This window comes from Papio anubis, chromosome 18, assembly GCF_008728515.1.
Source record: "Papio anubis isolate 15944 chromosome 18, Panubis1.0, whole genome shotgun sequence".
NCBI lineage: Eukaryota > Metazoa > Chordata > Mammalia > Primates > Cercopithecidae > Papio > Papio anubis.
In genome coordinates, this window is record NC_044993.1 from 47,438,255 (window position 1) to 47,456,639 (window position 18,385).

The following is an 18,385-nucleotide window of genomic DNA, read 5'->3' on the forward strand; positions in this document are numbered from 1 at the left end:
CCACGACCCAATGACGTGTTGTCTACAAGAGACTCACTTTGGATTCGGATACAAATAGATCGAAAGTAAAAAGATGGAAAAAGATATTCCGTGCAAAAAGTAACCAAAAGAAAGCTCAGGTCTCTGTACTAATGGCAGACAAAATATATTTTAAGACAGAAAATATTGCCAGAGACAAAAGAGGCTATTATATAAACAGTCTGTCAGGAAGATACATGGTGCCTGGTACATCGTTAAATAAATACCTCTGTTTCTGTTCCATGCGCGCACACACCTGCCAACCCATAAACTCAGCCTCAGGAATTTAGATGCTCCTTTTCCATGGTGATCAACATGGACACCACTTCTTTGCATTTTATTTTTATTTTTGTTTTTTTTTAATTTTTTTTTAATTTTTTTTAAATTTTTTTTTTTGAGACGGAGTCTCGCGCTGTGTCACCCAGGCTGGAGTGCAGTGGCGCGATCTCGGCTCACTGCAAGCTCCGCCCCCCAGGTTCAGGCCATTCTCCTGCCTCAGCCTCCGAGTAGCTGGGACTACAGGCGCCCGCCACCACGCCCGGCTAGTTTTTTGTATTTTTAGTAGAGACGGGGTTTCACCATGTTAGCCAGGATGGTCTCGATCTCCTGACCTCGTGATCCGCCCGCCTCGGCCTCCCAAAGTGCTGGGATTACAGGCTTGAGGCACCGCGCCCGGCCGACGCCACTTCTTTTATAGTGCAGGGGACCTTTTCCAAATTCTAAGCTGAAAGCCTCCTTTCACCTGATTGATGTTGAATTTCTCCCTGCCATGTAGGTACGAAGATGCCCTGGTGCTCCTCCTCACAGAGGTGTTGAATCGAATCCAGTTCAGATACAACCAGGCCCAGCTGGAGGAGTTGGATGACGAGACTCTGGATGACGATGTAAGGGGCACGCCCTCATTGACTTTTTGTCGCTCTCACGTTGTAATGTGAATCAGAATGGGGACCTGTAACCCAGAGCCCTCTGCTCTGGAGACTGTTCTGAAACCAGGGTAGTCTTCTGGTTTGAGTTGTACATTTGAAATTTTTAATCTCCTGCTAGTCCCTTTTGACTTATTAACCATAAAAAATGTTTTACAGGCATTTTTATGTGGACTAGAGATGTAAGTAGAGAAACCATATGTACAATGAAAAGTAGTTTAGTGAGAACTCTGTATCCTCTCTGTCTCCCCTGCCTTGCACCCTCACCTCTGCTCCCCAACCTGGGCAGCAGTAAGAGCTCACTGGATGCTTGTGGAGACCGTTAGCGAGATACTGAACCAATAAGGCTAGAATGAAAGGATGTCTGTTTGGGGTATATTATGCAAACTTCTACTTCTTAAAATCAGTCTTGAATTTTCTGATGCTGATGTGCCCAACGTTAATAAGGAAAATGTCTGTAAGGAAACAATTCCAGTGTTTGTTTGTTTTTTTTTAAACCATTAGGTGCTTAAAATTTTTCAAATTAACTGCTGCTGTTCTGAAAGTTAGAGTGACTGTGGCATGGTCAAGAGCTTGTGGGTGGTCATATTTGGGTTACAGAGAGCCCTTTGCTTAGAGCCAGATGTCCTGGGTTTGAAGCTCTGCAACCTTGGGCATAGAGGAGATTGGAAGGCTGGGTGTGGCATTTCTCTAAGCCATAACGTCCTCATCTCCCAAAAGGGGAATGACATGTCTTGCTTCTTAAATGTCAGCATGGATAAGAATCACTAGAACAGCTTGTTAAAGCAGATTCTGAATCTGGAGGCTTAGGGTGGGGACTACAGAATTTGCATTTCTGACAGCCCCCACCAAGGGATGCTTTTGCTGACTGGCTGTGGACCCCATTCTGAGTGGCACTGAGTCAGTCGGTTATTTGGATAGGGACACAGTAGTGGACTGTGTCAGAAGGTGATGTGTGATCATTTCCAACAGGTGATATCACAAGTGGCTCTCCATCTCTGTATCCTATAACCCAAGGGGGGAAAATAGGTTATTCTATATGGATCATTTACTTTCTGAGGAAATAGTTTTTAATGAAATTAATTCATTGTTTTTAAAAAATTCTAGCTTGGCCTTTTTATTGTACCAGATAACCTGGTTCCATCATTTTCCATTTCTTCAAAATTTTATTTCTGAAAGTGGACTTGAGGTTCGCAAGGAAGATGAGAGGATTCTGGGAGAGCTGATTTTCCTGTGCTTCCCCCACAGCAGCAGACGGAGTGGCAGCGGTACTTACGGCAGAGTTTGGAGGTGGTGGCCAAAGTGATGGAGCTCCTGCCCACGCATGCCTTCTCCACACTGGTAATGCGCCATTCGGGGGAGTGGAAAGTGTAGCGATTTTCCTGTACACAGAGCATGGCTGGTTGACCCCCCTGTGTCTGTCTGTCTGTCTGTCTGTCTGTCTCTCTCTCTCTCTCTCTTCCCCCCCAATATGTACTTTTTAAAATAATAATTACCATTTAACTGTTGCTCAAACTGAACAAATACTAACATTTCCACAAAATATTAAACCAACTTTTGGAACCCTGTTTAGTCTTGGATATAATAGGAATTTCACTAAAGCCTTAATACCTTTATCGGTAGCTTGCAAGTGGCCAGGCCAAGTGGGAGCTGTTACTTATAGAAGTTACATTGCTGAAAAGCTGGCCGTTGTAAAGCTCACTCTTGGCAAATTGCTAGCTTTCTCTGCCTGTGTCTATATGTGCTGGAATCTTTAGTTGTAAGGATTGATTCCCTTTCCTATGTGGTGCTTGTTATTCAAAGAGATTTTCATTAAATTCATTTCTTCTTCAAGGCAAGGCAGTTATTAGGATTATTCCTTTTTTTTTTTTTTTTTTTGAGACAGAGTCTCACTCTGTCGCCCAGGCCAAAGTGCAGTGGCGTGATCTCGGCTCACTAAACCCTCGCGGGTTCAAGCGATTCTCCTGCCTCAGCCTCCCGAGTAGGTGGGACTTCAGGTGCCCACCACCACACCCAGCTAACTTTTTGTATTTTTAGTAGAGACGGAGTTTCACCGTGTTAGCCAGGATGGTCTCGATCTCCTGACCTCATCATCTGCCCGCCTCTGCCTCCCAAAGTGCTGGCATTTACAGGCGTGAGCCACCGCCCCTGGCCATAGCATCATCTTTTGCATTGAATGACCTAGCTATACTTGTGTTCTCTCCTGAAAAGCTTCATTTTACTTTGCCATCTGCCTTTCTTAGGGGCTGGTTACGTTTTAATCTTATTGGTGAGTGTAGCAGCTTGCGAAAGAAAGATGCAGCTCTGGTTATGATGTTCTGACTGCTACTTGAGCAAGGGAACTGACTTCCAAATAATTAGGCCCATCTTTTCACTTTTCCATGTACTTTAATAAGGCATAGCTGACATTTCTCTCACGTAGATGTTCCCTTGGATTTGAAGGGAGATATGGTCCCTTCTCAGAGTTCTAGAAGGTGTAGATCATTTCAGGGTTTGATCTCCTCTGTTAAGAATGTAATAGTCATACCACAGTGTCCTTTGCTTTAAAAAAAAAAAAAAAAAAAAAAAGAGGGTCGAACTAATACGTTTTCTTTCTTACTCTGTATTAATTGGTGGTTTCAATTGTAGAAACTGTAGTTGGCGGGGGGGAGTGCACTGAAGAGTGGTCATAGGTTTTTAGCTGCATTTAAAGGTTCCTAGAGAAAAGGTTTTGATCCTGTTCCTCACCCCTTAGTTGCTTGTTATGTTGTAACGTCAAAGTGCTATTAAAACTTGCATTTATGACTTAAATTTTTTTTTGTTGTTGTTTCTTTGTTTTCAGTTCCCAGTTCTTCAGGACAATTTAGAAGTTTATTTGGGATTACAGCAGTTTATAGTCACTTCAGGGTCAGGTAAACTGATTTTTATTTTCTAATTTAACCGAACATTCAAAAAACCATTGGACTGATATTTCATTATTGCTGCCGTTGCTGTCGGAACATGATTTCTTCACTGCGGCCTCCCCACTTCTAAACAGGGAACGTTTTTAAAGGCTTATGATAAAAAGAAGCTGTGGGGGAGGTAAAAGATGAGGTCATGACAGGGTATTCCAAGAAGGTATTTGGAAAAGAAACTGATTTGGAGTAAAGAGACAGGACTTACTAAAAAGCCTCTAATATTTCCTTATGTCCTTTCAACCAGCAGGTGTACTAGGGAAAACATGGCCTTGTGCTTTCTTGCTTCCTGCGCACCCTAGAATTGGAAGGCCATAGCGCAGCTGATGGTCTGTGGACCCCCTCCCCACCCCCCACCTGTTGCAGATGGCCCCAGGGGCTCCGACCAGAGCTGGTTGGAAAGGTTTTTGGCTGCTGTTTACAGGCCCTGCCTGCTTGGGGTTTACGGTTAGCTTTCTTTGTTATTTTGTTGATAACAATAATAGTACAGCTTCCTTTTGTAGCTTATTGACTTATATTACTTAATTCTCTCCATTGTCCTGTGAGGTGTAAGTGCTATTACTAGTTTCCCCTATTTTACATAAGAGGAAATTGATGTTCAGAGATGTTAATTTACCCAGGGTCCCATGGCTTTGTTGGTACTAGTCTCATGATGGTATAATAGGGAATGACAAAACGTTGAAATAGCTTAACATCTGACATTCATTTTTGTCAACGTTGAAATAGCTAGCATCTGACATTGATTTTTGTCAGCTGAAAACACCAGTAACTGAAAACCACGTGTGTCCTCCCTGCCCCATCAGCTGCTGTGCACCACTTCTCACCGTCCTTCCTTCTTCCCAGCGTGCTTCTTACGGGACCTGTCCTGGCTCTGGCGTGCAGCCCCTGTGTTGGGTAACTGCTGTTTCAGCCCAGCACAGAGCTGCCCATTGTGCAGCCCGTCTCCTGGATGAGCTTGTGATTCATGGCAGATCCTCCACGGGAGCCTCTTTCCGAGGCTGTCCTTGGTGGTCTGTGATGGCTGGTTTCCATGACTATATAAGCTTCTAAATAATCTAGTGGGCCCCAGAAGGCTGATGGGCCTTGGCATGTCCCGAATGTAGGCCCTGACTTTGTAGATAGGGTAAGAAATTTAAAAAGACAAAACTTCAAAAAGACACTTTCAAAACAAACATGCCTGTAAAATGTGCTGTCACCACTAATGAAAATCATTTGGCTGTGTAGAAGTGCTACAGATGTTTCCAGAAGCCATTCTTGGGAATAATCATGCCCAGGTGGTCTTTCCTTCAGGACCACTATTCAAATTAGAATGTACTCAGGACCCTGAAGACACTGTTCTTGATCTATTAAAAAAACCAAGCAGGTGTTCTTTCCTCCCCCACCTTGACCCTTCAGTGTCCTGTTTACTTTTGTAAAAGCTGACGTTTTTACATTCCATTGTGTCTGTCTTTAGGTGAAAGTCTAGTGAATCTGAAACTCTATTTTTGGGACATAGCTGATAATTCTGAGCTCCTCTCCCTAGAAGGATAGTGTGATTTATTTTTTCCTATAGGAAATACCACATACCTGCTTTCACTAAAGCCTATTTACTGGTAATTTCATAGAACTCGGCTCTTCCAGATCATTTGTAAATCTCATCCTCAGCACTGATCCTTGGCTTGTATTCCAGTGGCAAAACCTCTCAGGCCAGAGAAATCCTTATTTCCTGTTTTAAAACGAGCTCTCTCATCCATGACAAAGCATTCCCCAATTTTTGGTGGCTCAGAAGCCAAGTTTCCAGTGCAAAGGCTATTAACAAACGGAAACTCTGAGTACATTTTTTCCCCTGATTCCCATAGCCATTTACCCCCTCAAATAACCTCCATGCCACACCAGCCTTATGACCCTCAACAGAAACTGTGCCCTTTCATCCCCGATAGGCTCTGGGCCCTCCTTCATTTGCATTTGCTTTCTAGCCCAGCCTTTAATTCTTGGGTCTCCTCTGGAGCCTATGTAAACGGGCACCGGCTGAAATTCTTGCTTACTCCTGGTGCTGCGACCATATATGACAATGGGATGCACATTTTGGCCAGCAGTGAGACCTGCAGTGTGGTTGAGGCCTGCAATGTAGTTACCCAGCCTGGAAGGCTCCCACTTTTGCTTTTGTCAGAGCAGTTGGATTCAGAAGATCCTGTGTGCTTCGCATTGTTTCCCTTCCTGCTGCTGAGCCTGCCTCCACTTCCCTGTCAAGACCAAGGCATAGCTTGTGTTGCTGGGCCACGCTGGTTGCTGTGTGCTGCTCTGGCTCCTGGCAGGTAGTCCTTTGCTCCCTCTGTCTGTCTTTTCTACCATATGTAGGTTAAGAAATCCTCATTGGTGGTGTTCCGCTTACACAGCATTGATGTCTGTATGTGGCCCCAAAGCCTCCATTCTGTATGTGACTTCTGCCACTCCTCATTGAGATCTTCCTTCATTGAGACAGTGTTTCTCCTCTAGGTAACCCTTTAACTTTTCTGGGTACCCATGCAAACTTTCCTGTCTAAGGGATTATTTTGTCTACAAAATTTTATATAAGATTTTTAGACTTAAATTGTTTGTTCCTGCTGGGTTCGTTTATGATTTATGATTATGATTGGTTTGTTCTCTCAGAGGGAAATACCTGAATGCTAGTTTTTATACCTTCCTCAACTCCTCAAAAAGAGAAGACTAAATTATGTTTAAGATTTTTTTCCCCCCTAGGGCAGTGATTTACCAAGGAGCTGTTCTTTGGATGTGGCTTAAGTCATATCTAAACAGCTTTAGGATGACTTGGTTTGTGGAAGATAGGACTTTCATGTGGACATGGTGTTTTATGCCTCCAAACGTTTCAGCATTCTCATCTGAAGGTTCTACCTTGCAGATGTCCTGTGCTTTTGGGGGGAAATCTAAGCCTTGGCCAGACATAAGAAAGTGTGGGTGGATCTGAACAGCTTTTCACAGTGGGATGCTGGCCTGTCCCCTCAAGTCTACTTGATGCCCTGCGTGACTTTTGTGGTGGTGATAATAGGTTTCTAGGCTGGAGGAAGGTGTCAAGGTAGAGAATTTGACTTGGGGTATTTATTGCCCATGTGATTGTCTGCCTTGCAGATAGAACAGGAAAGAACCAGCTATGATTTGATGAACATGAATCTTAGATGCACATATGTGCAAAGTGGAACTGTATGGAATTGCAGTTTTGTTGGGTCAGAAGTGATCAAGTGTCAACAGTTTCATATTGTTCAAACTCATAGTTTAAAACACACACCCAGCACTTCCAAGCTGTTTTCCATCCTAGGTACTGGATGCTAGGTACCCATAGTTTTCATCCTAGGTACTGCTCTTTGCTAGATGAAATAGGACAAGTGCAGAGGGAAGGGATCAGGATGGCAAGGATTCTCAGGAGGGTAATGAGGGATTACATCCTCAGGGCTATCATGCTGTCAGCAGGCTTTGGCTTGTTCTGTGTTCTACCCTCAAGGAGTGGGCCAGGGGTGATGAGCAATCACAGGGAGACATATTTTACCCGTGTTTGTGACCAAGTTGTCCAGAGGTGGAAGGGCTCCCTTGAGCTCCTTAGCATTCAGCCGAGGTCCAGGAAGAGGCTGAAGGGCCAGGTGTGCAGGGTAAGTGCTGGGCAGAGGGGAAGGCTTGGTCAGGGTGACTTTTAAGCTCTCTAGTAATTATCTATTAAGGACCATACTCAAATGGAAACTTGATTTAGGGTAGTGTTTTGGTTTGGTTTTAAAAAAAAATAACAGTGTTCCCTTTGCACACTTAAAATATTTCAGAAGCTCGTTCTCAGGCATTCAGCGGGTACTGAAGGGATTGGATACCATAGAGAAGTTAGAAACTGGTGGTCAAGGTAGAGCCTGGGGGGAGGTGGAGGTGCGAAATGAAGGTTGAGCATGCACAGAGCGCCAAGGGCTACTGAAGCAGACTCAGTGACCCCTGGTGTCGCTCTGAGAAAGACAAGCTGGCCTCCCCTCTTTTTGGGCCTGTACTATGCCATACCCAGTGTCAGGTGTATTTTTCATAAGAGGTTATTCCCACAGAGCCCTGAGGTCTGGTTGGTGTGCAGAGGAGCAGCAGGTTTTAGAAGTTGACCCTGGAAGTTGGTTGCATCGATGTAGCCTTGAAAATCCCATTGACATTCAGAGGGTATATAATTGTGGCACTTCAGTTAACTGAGAGATTGGGGCTCTCTCTGTAGCCCATGAAGTCTGTGTTCTCTTTTGCACAACCAGCGTGATGAAAAATCCCTCTCAGTGTGCTGTTTCTGTGAGCTCATCTGGCTGGGTGGGGTGGTCATTCTGTTGCACTGGCTGGAGAAGCTGGCTTACTCCTTAGCTGCACCGACAGCCTCTGGAGGGGCTGCCTCAGGCTGGGAATCTTGTTCCTGTGCCAGGGCACTGCTGTCCTTGTGGAGTGGAGGAGGCAGGAGCAGGTGATTTGGGGCAGGTCAAAACCAGCCTTTCTCACTGGCCCTCTCTGTCTAAAGTCCTTCCATGTGTTACCTCTTCTTTCGTTCTCCTGCTCCTTGAGATGTGGCCCTCTGTCCGGTCTTCCAGCCTCCTGTCTTCCTTGGGGGCTGTTGCAAGCACTGTTGGCGGCGGATCGAGGCATTTGGCCTGCTACTTCATCTGCCACATGCTTCTAGGTGTCCACCCTTCCTTTCCACAGGTGCCACCCATCCATGTTTACTGTCAGTAATACATGCCAGTATTCCCAGGGACCGGGTGAGGAAGGAAGCTGCCTGGGTCTCCCTGTCCTGCTCTAGTTTGCTATCTGTTCTGTTGCATCTAAATCATTCATACATTTACGGTCACTCACTCTGTACCAGCTGCTGTGCTGGCTACTGGACGTAGCTGCACACCACAAGGGATTTTGTAGTCGGTAAGGAGATGGTCTTGTAAATCATCAGTTTATCTCCTTATGGGTATGGGTGCCAAGGAGGAAGACAGGAGGGGTGAGGCCTCACAGAGAGAGGATGCCCCTGAGGAGGCTGGAGGCTATCTATGTAGGAGCTTGCAGAACTTGGGTGGGCAGAGGATGAAATGATGGGCAGTCTAGGCAGAGGCACAGAGACATGAGGCTCTGGGGAATTAACCATTGGGTCTGAATGACATAGTGGCATAGTAAAAGGTGTTGAGGCCATAAGAGACCTGAGTTGAAACTGGAGAGTCTAGGTTCTCCCCTTTTAGCAGGAGAGAGCCTCCAGAGGCTTCAGCACCTTGCTTCAGGGGAGCTGCAAGCTTAGTCTGGGCTCTGGGAAGCTGATTGTGGAGCACGGCGGGAGGAGGGTTGGTAATGACCAGTGTGAGTCTTGCCTCCTAAGAGACAGGAGAGAACTGAAGTAGGGGGAGGGAGCAGGTGTGGAAAGTACCTAGGGAGTGCTGGGATCGTAGGTGCCCTAGGAACAGTGCCCTAGTCGTGTTACCACCCCACCCTCACTCCTGCTGTGTCAGTGAGAAGGACTTGAATCAGACCTGCAGGTCTCTGTTCCGGCCTGAAAATTCTTACTGTCTTTTGTGACATTTGTGAAGAGAGGGATCCAAAAACCAAGGAAGTGACCAAATTAAGGGAGAATGTTTTGTCCTTCATCTTAGCATCCTCCTTGTTCAGTTTGAAGAAGTTGTGTTGAAAAGTAAGGAAATTTCAGACCTTAGTAATTCACTAGTTCTTTGCTGTTTATAATAATTACAAATACTGAACAGTGTTCTGTAGCTTAGAGGGTTATATATTTTAACGTGGCCCTTATAATAGTGATACTGAGGCTTAGGAGGGTTGATTGAGGCACTGAGTCCGGAAGTGGCAGGGAATCTGTGTCTTCGGAATCCAAGTCCCATGCTCTTTATTTCATACTGTGCCACCTCCCAGCTTCAAGGGTGGAGAGCTGAGTGTACCCCTCCTCTGTTAGCCAGGGGCAGGTCCTCACTGTTGGGCCATGGAAATTTCATTCTGAGATAGGGCCCTATGCCAAAGGAAACAGATTTGGAGTCACATAGACTCAGTGTAGAATACCAGCCTTGCCCCGGAAATGTGACACGTGCTGGGCAAGTGCCTGGGCCTCACTGGGTGTGCCTCCTTGTATGTAACAGTGGTGGTGTCAGGACCTTACAGGATCAAAAGGAATCAGATCAGGGGCTCCCTCCACGTTAGCACACACAAGGCTGTCTGCCCCTCCCCTCAACTCTGTCTCTGTCCCTGGCCTCTGGAGCACAAATGTGTAGTGTCAGGTGGAGACCGGGCCCAGTGCTCAGTACTGGGAAGTGGTCCATGGGTTGCTTTGTTTCGAGAATTGGTTTTGCTGGGTGTGGCTTGCTGGACGAGCAAGTATATGTAGTATCTAAAACGTGGTCTTCCTGTGGAAAACTGTCTGGGGTGTTGTGTTCCAGGACACAGGTTGAACATCACAGCGGAGAACGACTGCCGGCGTCTGCACTGCTCCCTGAGAGACCTGAGCTCCCTGCTGCAGGCCGTGGGCCGCCTGGCTGAGTACTTTATTGGGGATGTGTTTGCTGCGCGGTTCAATGATGCCCTCACAGTCGTGGAGAGGTAGGCTGGCAGCTACCTTATGGAGCTGTTCCTTCTTCAGAGTTCAGCTTTACCTTCTTGTGTGAGGGGCAGCATATTGCCAAATAGCTTCCGCTCTAGGCCCGGGTAAATCTAGGCTCTGCCACATACGAGCTAATATGGAACAAATTACTTAACCTCTCTGAACTTCAGGTCCCTCATTTACAATATGAAGTAGAAGTAGTTTCCTATAGGTTTAGTATGAGAATTAAATGAGATAAAGCACTTAGCACTGTGCCTAGCACATAACAAAACACCTGATAAGCTATTTAAGCTGTTGTTTCTTTGAAGATCTTGTGTATAAATGTAAACACAGTTGTAGACCCAGGAGAAACCAGGAAAGGTCAGTCTTCATGTCTTTCCTCATAGGATAAAGAGATATTAAGAAAGTCCTACTGATAAGGAGTCAACTCCACTGTCCAAGTAGGCAGCTAGATGCACAGGGTGGGGCTTTTTGTGTGTTTTTCCAGTCCCATTAGGGCCTCGAGAGTGAAAGCTGGGTATCCTCCACGCCTGGCCCGAAAGGTGGTTCCCAGCCTTTCACCACTGGGCTCGTTTTCTTCTCCTTCTTCTTGGGTCTCATGCCAGGTTTACAGCTGCACTTGCTGAGGAACATTTGAGTCTACCCAGTCACCAGTCCCTCCTCCCTCTCTCCCTTCAAAAAACCCAAGATGTAAGTGACAGGACATCTAGATCATTTAAAAGCAGCTGTTGAATTGGTTAGATCAAAACTGAGTAGATGTGGATCCAGCCCAAAGCCAAGACACCTGATGCTTCGACTGGCCCAGCAGCCGCATCACTGGTGACATGCAGAGGAGAAGTGAGCCTCAGGAGCCTAGGTGCATGCATGCCGGACTTCACTGCCACCTCTTAGCTGAAAAGCAGAGATAGCCAAGGGGCTTAAATCCCTTAAAAGCCAGATTCATATTAATAATAATAACAGCACACAGTAGTAGGACATTTTCTGTGTTTTTGCACATGGTCTTTCATTTTATTCTGTACTTTGAGATACAGGCATTGCTGTTTTATTGTTGAGTACATTGTGGCTCAGCGATGTGAGTGCCTTGCCTCGGTTCACACAGTCCTTGAGAGGGAGAGTGGATTTTAACAGTTTCCTGGGTCCACATGTTGTTCTCTTTCCAAACCACAGTGGTTCCTCCTCTTCTTCTTGTGCTGGGCCCATTTGCACTGAGGGTTAGCAGGGATAAGACATGTTTTTCTGTCTGAAATCCAAAGATAAGTCCATTATTTGAATTTACTCTGTTAAGCAGTATAGATACATCTGTCAGTCAGCTGGGTGCAGTGACTCATGCCTGTTATCCCAACACTTTGGGAGGCTGAGGCAGGCGAATCACCTGAGATCAGGAGTTCAAGATCAGCCTAACCAATATGATGAAACCTCATCTCTACTAAAAATACAAAAATTAGCTGGGTGTGGGGACATGCACCTGTAATCCCAGCTACTCGGGAGGCTGAGACAGGAGAATTGCCTGAGATCGCGCCGGTGCACTCCAGCCTGGGCAACAAGAATAAAACTCCGTCTCAAAAAAAAAAAAAAAAAAAAAAAAAAAATATATATATATATATCTGTCAGTCATCTCAACTTTGTAGTGAGATGATGTCTCAAAGGTCCTGAATCATTTGATAGGTCCCTATCTTTCTGCACTGCTTAGATTTGCAAGCTCAGTGCTTAAACATACTTGCTATTAATATTTTGTCTTCATTTAGATTAATATATGAGAGAAGGCTCTTGTTATGACTATGTGACCTTAACAGCCAGTATGATTAGCAGTGTTTTCATTTATTGGTTATATAAAGCAAAGCTAATATTAAAACTGCTAAACACACATTAAAAGATGTTTGGAAATGCATTTTTAGTGTAGAACAGGATTTAGAGTTAAACACCAGGTGCATATTGGTATATTGTTTTCTGATAACTGTTCTGATCACGAGGACTTCGTGGGACTTCGGGAACCTTAGTTCTTTTGCCCTCACTTTCTTGGCTGACGGAAGTGCTCCTTTTTGATTGCTTTCTCATTGCTCCCCAGCAATCAGAAATACAAATACAAGTTTGTATTTGTAACAAGTTCCTTAGTTGATTGTTATGCTGGGACAAAGACAAACACTGCCTTCCCTGGCATCCGCTTCCAGGTTTCCACCCAGAGTAGGCAGAGAGAAACTAGCCAGGTCTTGGGTTTTTTCCCCTTAACTCAGAAAGGAATGTCTTTCAACTCCAGGCGTCGTGGCTCACCTGTAATCCCAGCACTTTGGGAGGCTGTGGTGAGCAGATCTCTTGAGTCCAGGAGTTCAAGACCAACCTGGATAACATGACAAAACCCTGTCTCTACTAAAAAGACAAAAAAATTTAGCTGGGTGTGGTGGCATGCGCCTGTAGTCCCCACTATGGGAGGGGGCACTGAGGCAGGAGGATTGATGGAGCCCGGAAAGTCTAGGCTGCAGTGAGCCAAGATCACTACACTCCTCTGGCCTGGGTGACAGAGCAAGACCCTGTCTCAAAAAAAAAAAAATTAGAAAGGAATGTTGTTTTGTCTGTAATGAAAGAGATATTTCCCATTTCCTACTAGATAGAGCTATTAGTTATTATGTTTAATGCTCGTTAGTATCCAGTGAGCCCTTGAGCAACCAGTGGGCTCAACAACTTGCTTCTGAAAGAATTGTACTTGAACATAAAACACCTCCACCTATTCTGGAAACATTTGCTCCTCTCATCTCCCTCCTCTAAAGTTTTATCAAACATTTTCAGATTTGAAGAAAAGTTGAAAGAATTGTATAGGGAATACCCATATACCCACCACATAGATTCTTTGGTGGACAGTTTGCTCTATTTTCTTTATTATATATCAACCCATCTGAAATATTTCATTTTAAAAATGATTTTAAATAAAAACTAAGACAGTTTTATCATTATCGATTTTATAGAAAAGCCCATGCCATCCTATTTCGATAAACTGCCAAAAGAGCAGGTCTGCTTTTTTTAAAAAACAAAACAAAAACAAAAACAAAACAAAACAAACCCACAGGATTTTGGTTTCGTTCTATTACCCAGGCTGGAGTGCAATGGCATGAACCTGGCTTAGTCCATCCTCAACCTCCTGGGCTCAAGCTGTCCTCCCTACCTAGCCTCTTCCAAGTAGCTGAGACTACAGGCATGTGCCACCACATCTGGATAAAATTTTAAAAGGCAGGGTCCTACTTTGTTGTCCAGACTGGTCTTGAACTCCTGGCCTCAAGTGATCCTTCCACCTTGACCTCCTGAAGTGCTGGGATTACAGGACTTCAGGCATGAGCAACCATACCCTGACTGCTTTTTAAAGGCTATTTTTTATTCTCCTGATTTATAAAACATTATATATTAATTGTAGACAATTTGGAATTGCAGAAAAATAGAAAAAAATCATCCATAATCTACCCACTCTATCCTTCCCCTAAAACAAGTGGTACCAATAAGCATATTCTGGTGAAAATTCTTACCGTCTATCTTCTGTTAATAGATGAACATTCATGATATATTCTGTATATATATTTAGTACGACCATGTCATGTTTAAAACATCCTGAATATTTATCATTAAGTATGCCTCTAAGCGTTGTTTTTATTGTATATGTTTTCAAAATTTTTGGTACTTTCGATAAGGCTTTAGTTAATATGCTTGTTTATAAATCTTTATGCATATCTTGGATTATTTCCTTGGCATAAAATTGAAGGTCTGGTCTTGATTCTTTTTTGTATATGGAAAAAGTCTGCCCTTACGCTCTTTGTTGGTACCAGCCTTGTCTGTTTTGTCTTAGTTCATAAGCTGAATGTTCTTGTTTACCTGCCTCTTTGCCAACAGGTTGGTCAAAGTCACTCTGTACGGATCTCAGATAAAATTGTACAACATTGAAACTGCTGTGCCATCAGTACTGAAACCTGACCTCATTGATGTGTAAGTCTAGAGTTTGATGTTTGTGCATTTTTAGGAAAGACCTTGCCCCCAATCTCCAAATGATTTTATTGAGAACAAGGAACGGTAGTGGCTGCCATGAATTGGGAAAAAAACTCTTAAACTGCAAACCTAGAAAGAGAGAGAGATTTTTTCACTGTATGTCTGGGGCAGAGGTGGTTGGAGAAAGTGGAATTAGGTAAGTGAGAGCTGGGATGGAGATTCTATGGAGTAGGCATTTCAGGAGGAAAGAACAGTACAGCCGAGACAGTCACACAGGCAAGAGGTGGGTACTCTGTGTGGTGCAAGAAGAGATTGGATAGGTCTGTTGGGACTAATGGGAAACACCTGAAATGCCATCAGTCTTTCCTGTAGATCATTGACTGAAACTGTAGGATACTGTAGGATGCAGAAGAATGTTTGCGGAACACAGTTCTCAGAGGTTCTGATTTTAGCAGAATGGCATGAGGCCATAAGGCTCAGGTATTTGCATATTAAACAAGAACCCCAGCTTATTTTGAAGCAGGACATCTGGAGACCACACTCTCTACAGAAACTGCAGATAACATGGGATGCTATTAGGAAAGTGACATATGGAAGGACAGGGACTGGAGATGGGCAGTATCCCAGAGATTTCACTGCGCAGAAGGCTTGCTTTAGACGAGAGCAGGGGGTTGGCAAACTATGGCCTTTACCAAATCTGGCTTACTGACTGCTTTTGTAAATAAAGTTTTATTGAAACACAGCTACATTCATTTACATATGGTCTAGGAGTGGTTTTGCACTACAGCAGCAGAGTGGAGTAGCTGCGACAGTGTTTGTATGTCCTACAAATCTGAAAATATATAAACTCGGGTTTTTACAGAAAAGGCCTGCTGACTCCTGCTGTAGAGCATTCTTGAGCTGCAGATTAGATAGACGATGGAAAGAGAATCTTACTTACTATGGTGGTTTTAAACTTTTAAAAAATATATTGCTTTCCCTTTTGAGAATTTAGAGAAAGTTGTAAAGCGTCTCCCAAGAAAGATGCCAGTTTCCTTATAAATACAACAACTTGTACACATTTTGGGAGTTTCAGAGCCCCTCCTTTCAGCCTTGAGGAGCTCTACAGATGTGCTAGATTGACTGAAATTCTTACTCCTAAGGCTGACTTTGATGTCCTTTCTCCTTATTTTGGTATTTAGAACTTAAAGGACAACATGATTCTAAATATAAAATAAAATTTTAAATGTAAAATACAAAATAACTGTGTGGTCACTATGAATTTCAAACTTTCAGTAACTATATTTTCTTACTTTAAAGTACTAGTCCATTTTCTTACCCAACTTCTTATTTTGAAAAAGTTCAAACCTATAGAAAATGGGAAAAACAGGGGAATAAGCACCCATGGACCCTTAGCCTAGAGTAACCAATTATAAATTGGCTTTTGTTTCTTGTGCCCTCTCTGCACACAATACATGACTATTATTATTATTATTTTGCTGAGCCATGTGAAAATAAACTGCATCGCTGAGTGTGATGACTCATGCCTATAATCCCAGTGCTGAGGCAGATGGATCACTTGAGGTCAGGAGTTCGAGTCCAGCCTGGCCAACGTGGTGAAACCCTGTCTCTACCAGAAAATACAAAAATTAGCTGGGCATGGTGGCACTTGCACCTGTAGTCCCAACTACTTGGGAGGCTGAGCTGGGAGAGTCACTTGAACCTGGGAGGCTGAGATAGCACCACTGCTCTCCAGCCTAGGTGACAGAGTGAGACCCTGTCTCAAAAAAGAAAAGAAAGAAAATAAATTGCAGACAACATGTCACTTCACCTGTAAATCCTTCAGTGTGTGTATCCTAGAAATAAATTCATTCAGCTCTATAACTATGATCAACCCTCACATAATTTAATACATACAATAATGTCATCACTTCTATAGTCCATATTCAGATTTCTTCAGTTGTCCCAGGAATGTTTTTGTATCTTTTTTTTTCCCTTGAATCCAAAGTCTAATTAATCATGAGCCACACATTAAATGTATTTCCTGTAATCTAGCACAGTTCACCCACTTGTGTTTGTATGTCTGCATGTGCATTTGTGTGTGAGAGTGACTGAGGACCTTTTGCAGATCCAGATCTTAATTTTTTAAAAAGCATGTCCTACAATCTGGATTTGTCCAATTATTTCCATTGTATTAGATTCAGTTTAAACATTTTTAGCAAGGTTACTGCATAGGCAATGATGTGCCTTTCCTCTTGCATCATGTCAGAAGGCTCTTAATATCAAATTTCCTTATAATTGTTGATGCTGAGTTTGATTTTAAAATGGTGTCTAGGCTGGGCACAGTGGCTCATGTTTGTAATCCCAGCACTTTGGGAGGCTGAGGTGGGATGATCGCTGGAGCCCAGGAGTTTGAGAGGAGCCTGGGCAACATAGTAAGCCCCTGTCCATTCCCAAAAAAAAAAAAAAAAAAAGCCGGACATAGTGGTGCATGCCTGTGGCCCCAGCCACTTAGGAGGCTGAGCCAGGAGAATTGCTTAAGCCCAGGCAATAGAGGCTGCAGTGAGTTATGATCATGCCACTGCACTCCTGCCTGGGCAACAGAGCAAAACCCTGTTTCAGCAACATAAATAAGTAAATAAAGTAGTATCTGCCTATATCCTAATTTTGTCCACTGAAAGGTCCTAGAAACAGTGATACTCCAGTAGCAATTCTACCCCTTTTCCCCAGGTCTTAGTTTTTCAAATCCGTTCTCCAGAGTACCTTGGAGAAAAAAGCTCAAGTCTGGGGCAGGGTGATGTTGGACAGTCTTGCCAAGTCAGCAAGTAAGGAAGTGCTCAGTGACTGTTGAGAATATGTGAAAAGGATGCAGGGCCCAGCTTGAAAGGGTTCTTCCTGGTCAAACTTGACAGTTCAGTCATCAACAAAGAATAAGTACAGTAATGAATTATACCAGTTTGAATGAAAAGAATCTACTAATTCAAAGTGATTAACAGGCTAGGCCGGTGTAGTGCCTCACACCTGCAATCCCAGCCCTTTGGGAGGCTGAGGCAGGAGGATCGCTTGAAGCCAGGAGTTTGAGACCAGCCTGGCCAACATAGACCCCGTCTCTACAAAAAATATGAAAATTAGCCTGGCATGGTGGCGTGGACCTGTAGTCCCAGCTACTTGAGAGGCTGAAGCAGGAGAATCACTTGAGCCCAGAAGGTTGAGGCTGCAGTGAGCCATGATCATGCCCCTGCACTCCAGCCTGGGCAACAGAATGTGACCCTGTCTCAAGTAAACAAACAAACAAAAATTCAAAGTGATTAACAAAGGATGAGAGGAGGGGAAGCTACTTTTTAGAGAAGAATGCCAAGTAATGAGGAGAAAAGGAAAGATAGAAAAATTACCAATTCACAACCACCACTGTAATACTGATTTAGGCAGGGATCGTTAATAGATGCCCAAACCATGAGGAACACTGTCTTTGTGTCACCTCATAGTAGTATCACCTTACAGCTTACTAATTATTGCCAGAAGGTAATTACGTTTAGGTATGTTAGAAGGCCTGGTGTTTTGAAACTCTGAGACAACTGTCTCTCCTTGTTTAAGATTGATTGTTTATTATATTTGATGAATTGCATACTTTTTTGATACATATTTTGTTGCATGTACGATGCAGTCAGTACAGCCTTTGCTGAAACCAAACATAGTCTTTGTCGCCTCAGTTATCCCCTAGCCAGGTAGAATATATGGTGCGGTGGAAGCTTAAACTCCAAAATCTGACATCAAAGCTCTGTTTATAAAGCTGTCATACCTGGTAGTTGTCTATGCTTTAGTCTGCAGCTATGAATGTTAAATTTGTACTAGTTCTGGAATCAACACATGATCACTTAAGTTCTTTGATTTTGCTTTTATAATTTACCTTTCTCTTAGGTGAGCGTGTGTCACAGAAAGATTGAATAAGATTCAGTAGACATTGACTAACTGCCTTCTGTGCTCTAGTCAGTGGTGGCAATGTTTAAATGATGAAT

General features: G+C 43.8%; 1 protein-coding gene across 12 annotated transcripts in view; it reads left to right on the top strand.

Annotated features, from left to right (window-relative positions):
• Nucleotides 1-18,385, top strand: part of XPO6 (exportin 6) — a 123,046-nt gene that overhangs the window by 79,709 nt on the left and 24,952 nt on the right. For 10 of the 12 annotated variants that reach the window (XM_021931850.2, XM_003916712.5, XM_031658357.1 and 7 more), the window contains 5 exons: nucleotides 794-902; nucleotides 2,190-2,282; nucleotides 3,763-3,832; nucleotides 10,267-10,426; nucleotides 14,298-14,390. In XM_021931850.2, coding sequence (XP_021787542.1) covers nucleotides 794-902; nucleotides 2,190-2,282; nucleotides 3,763-3,832; nucleotides 10,267-10,426; nucleotides 14,298-14,390 — 525 coding nt within the window. The remainder of the gene's footprint in view (nucleotides 1-793; nucleotides 903-2,189; nucleotides 2,283-3,762; nucleotides 3,833-10,266; nucleotides 10,427-14,297; nucleotides 14,391-18,385) is intronic. The other 2 variants (XM_031658355.1, XM_031658358.1) reach the window with 1 other exon arrangement.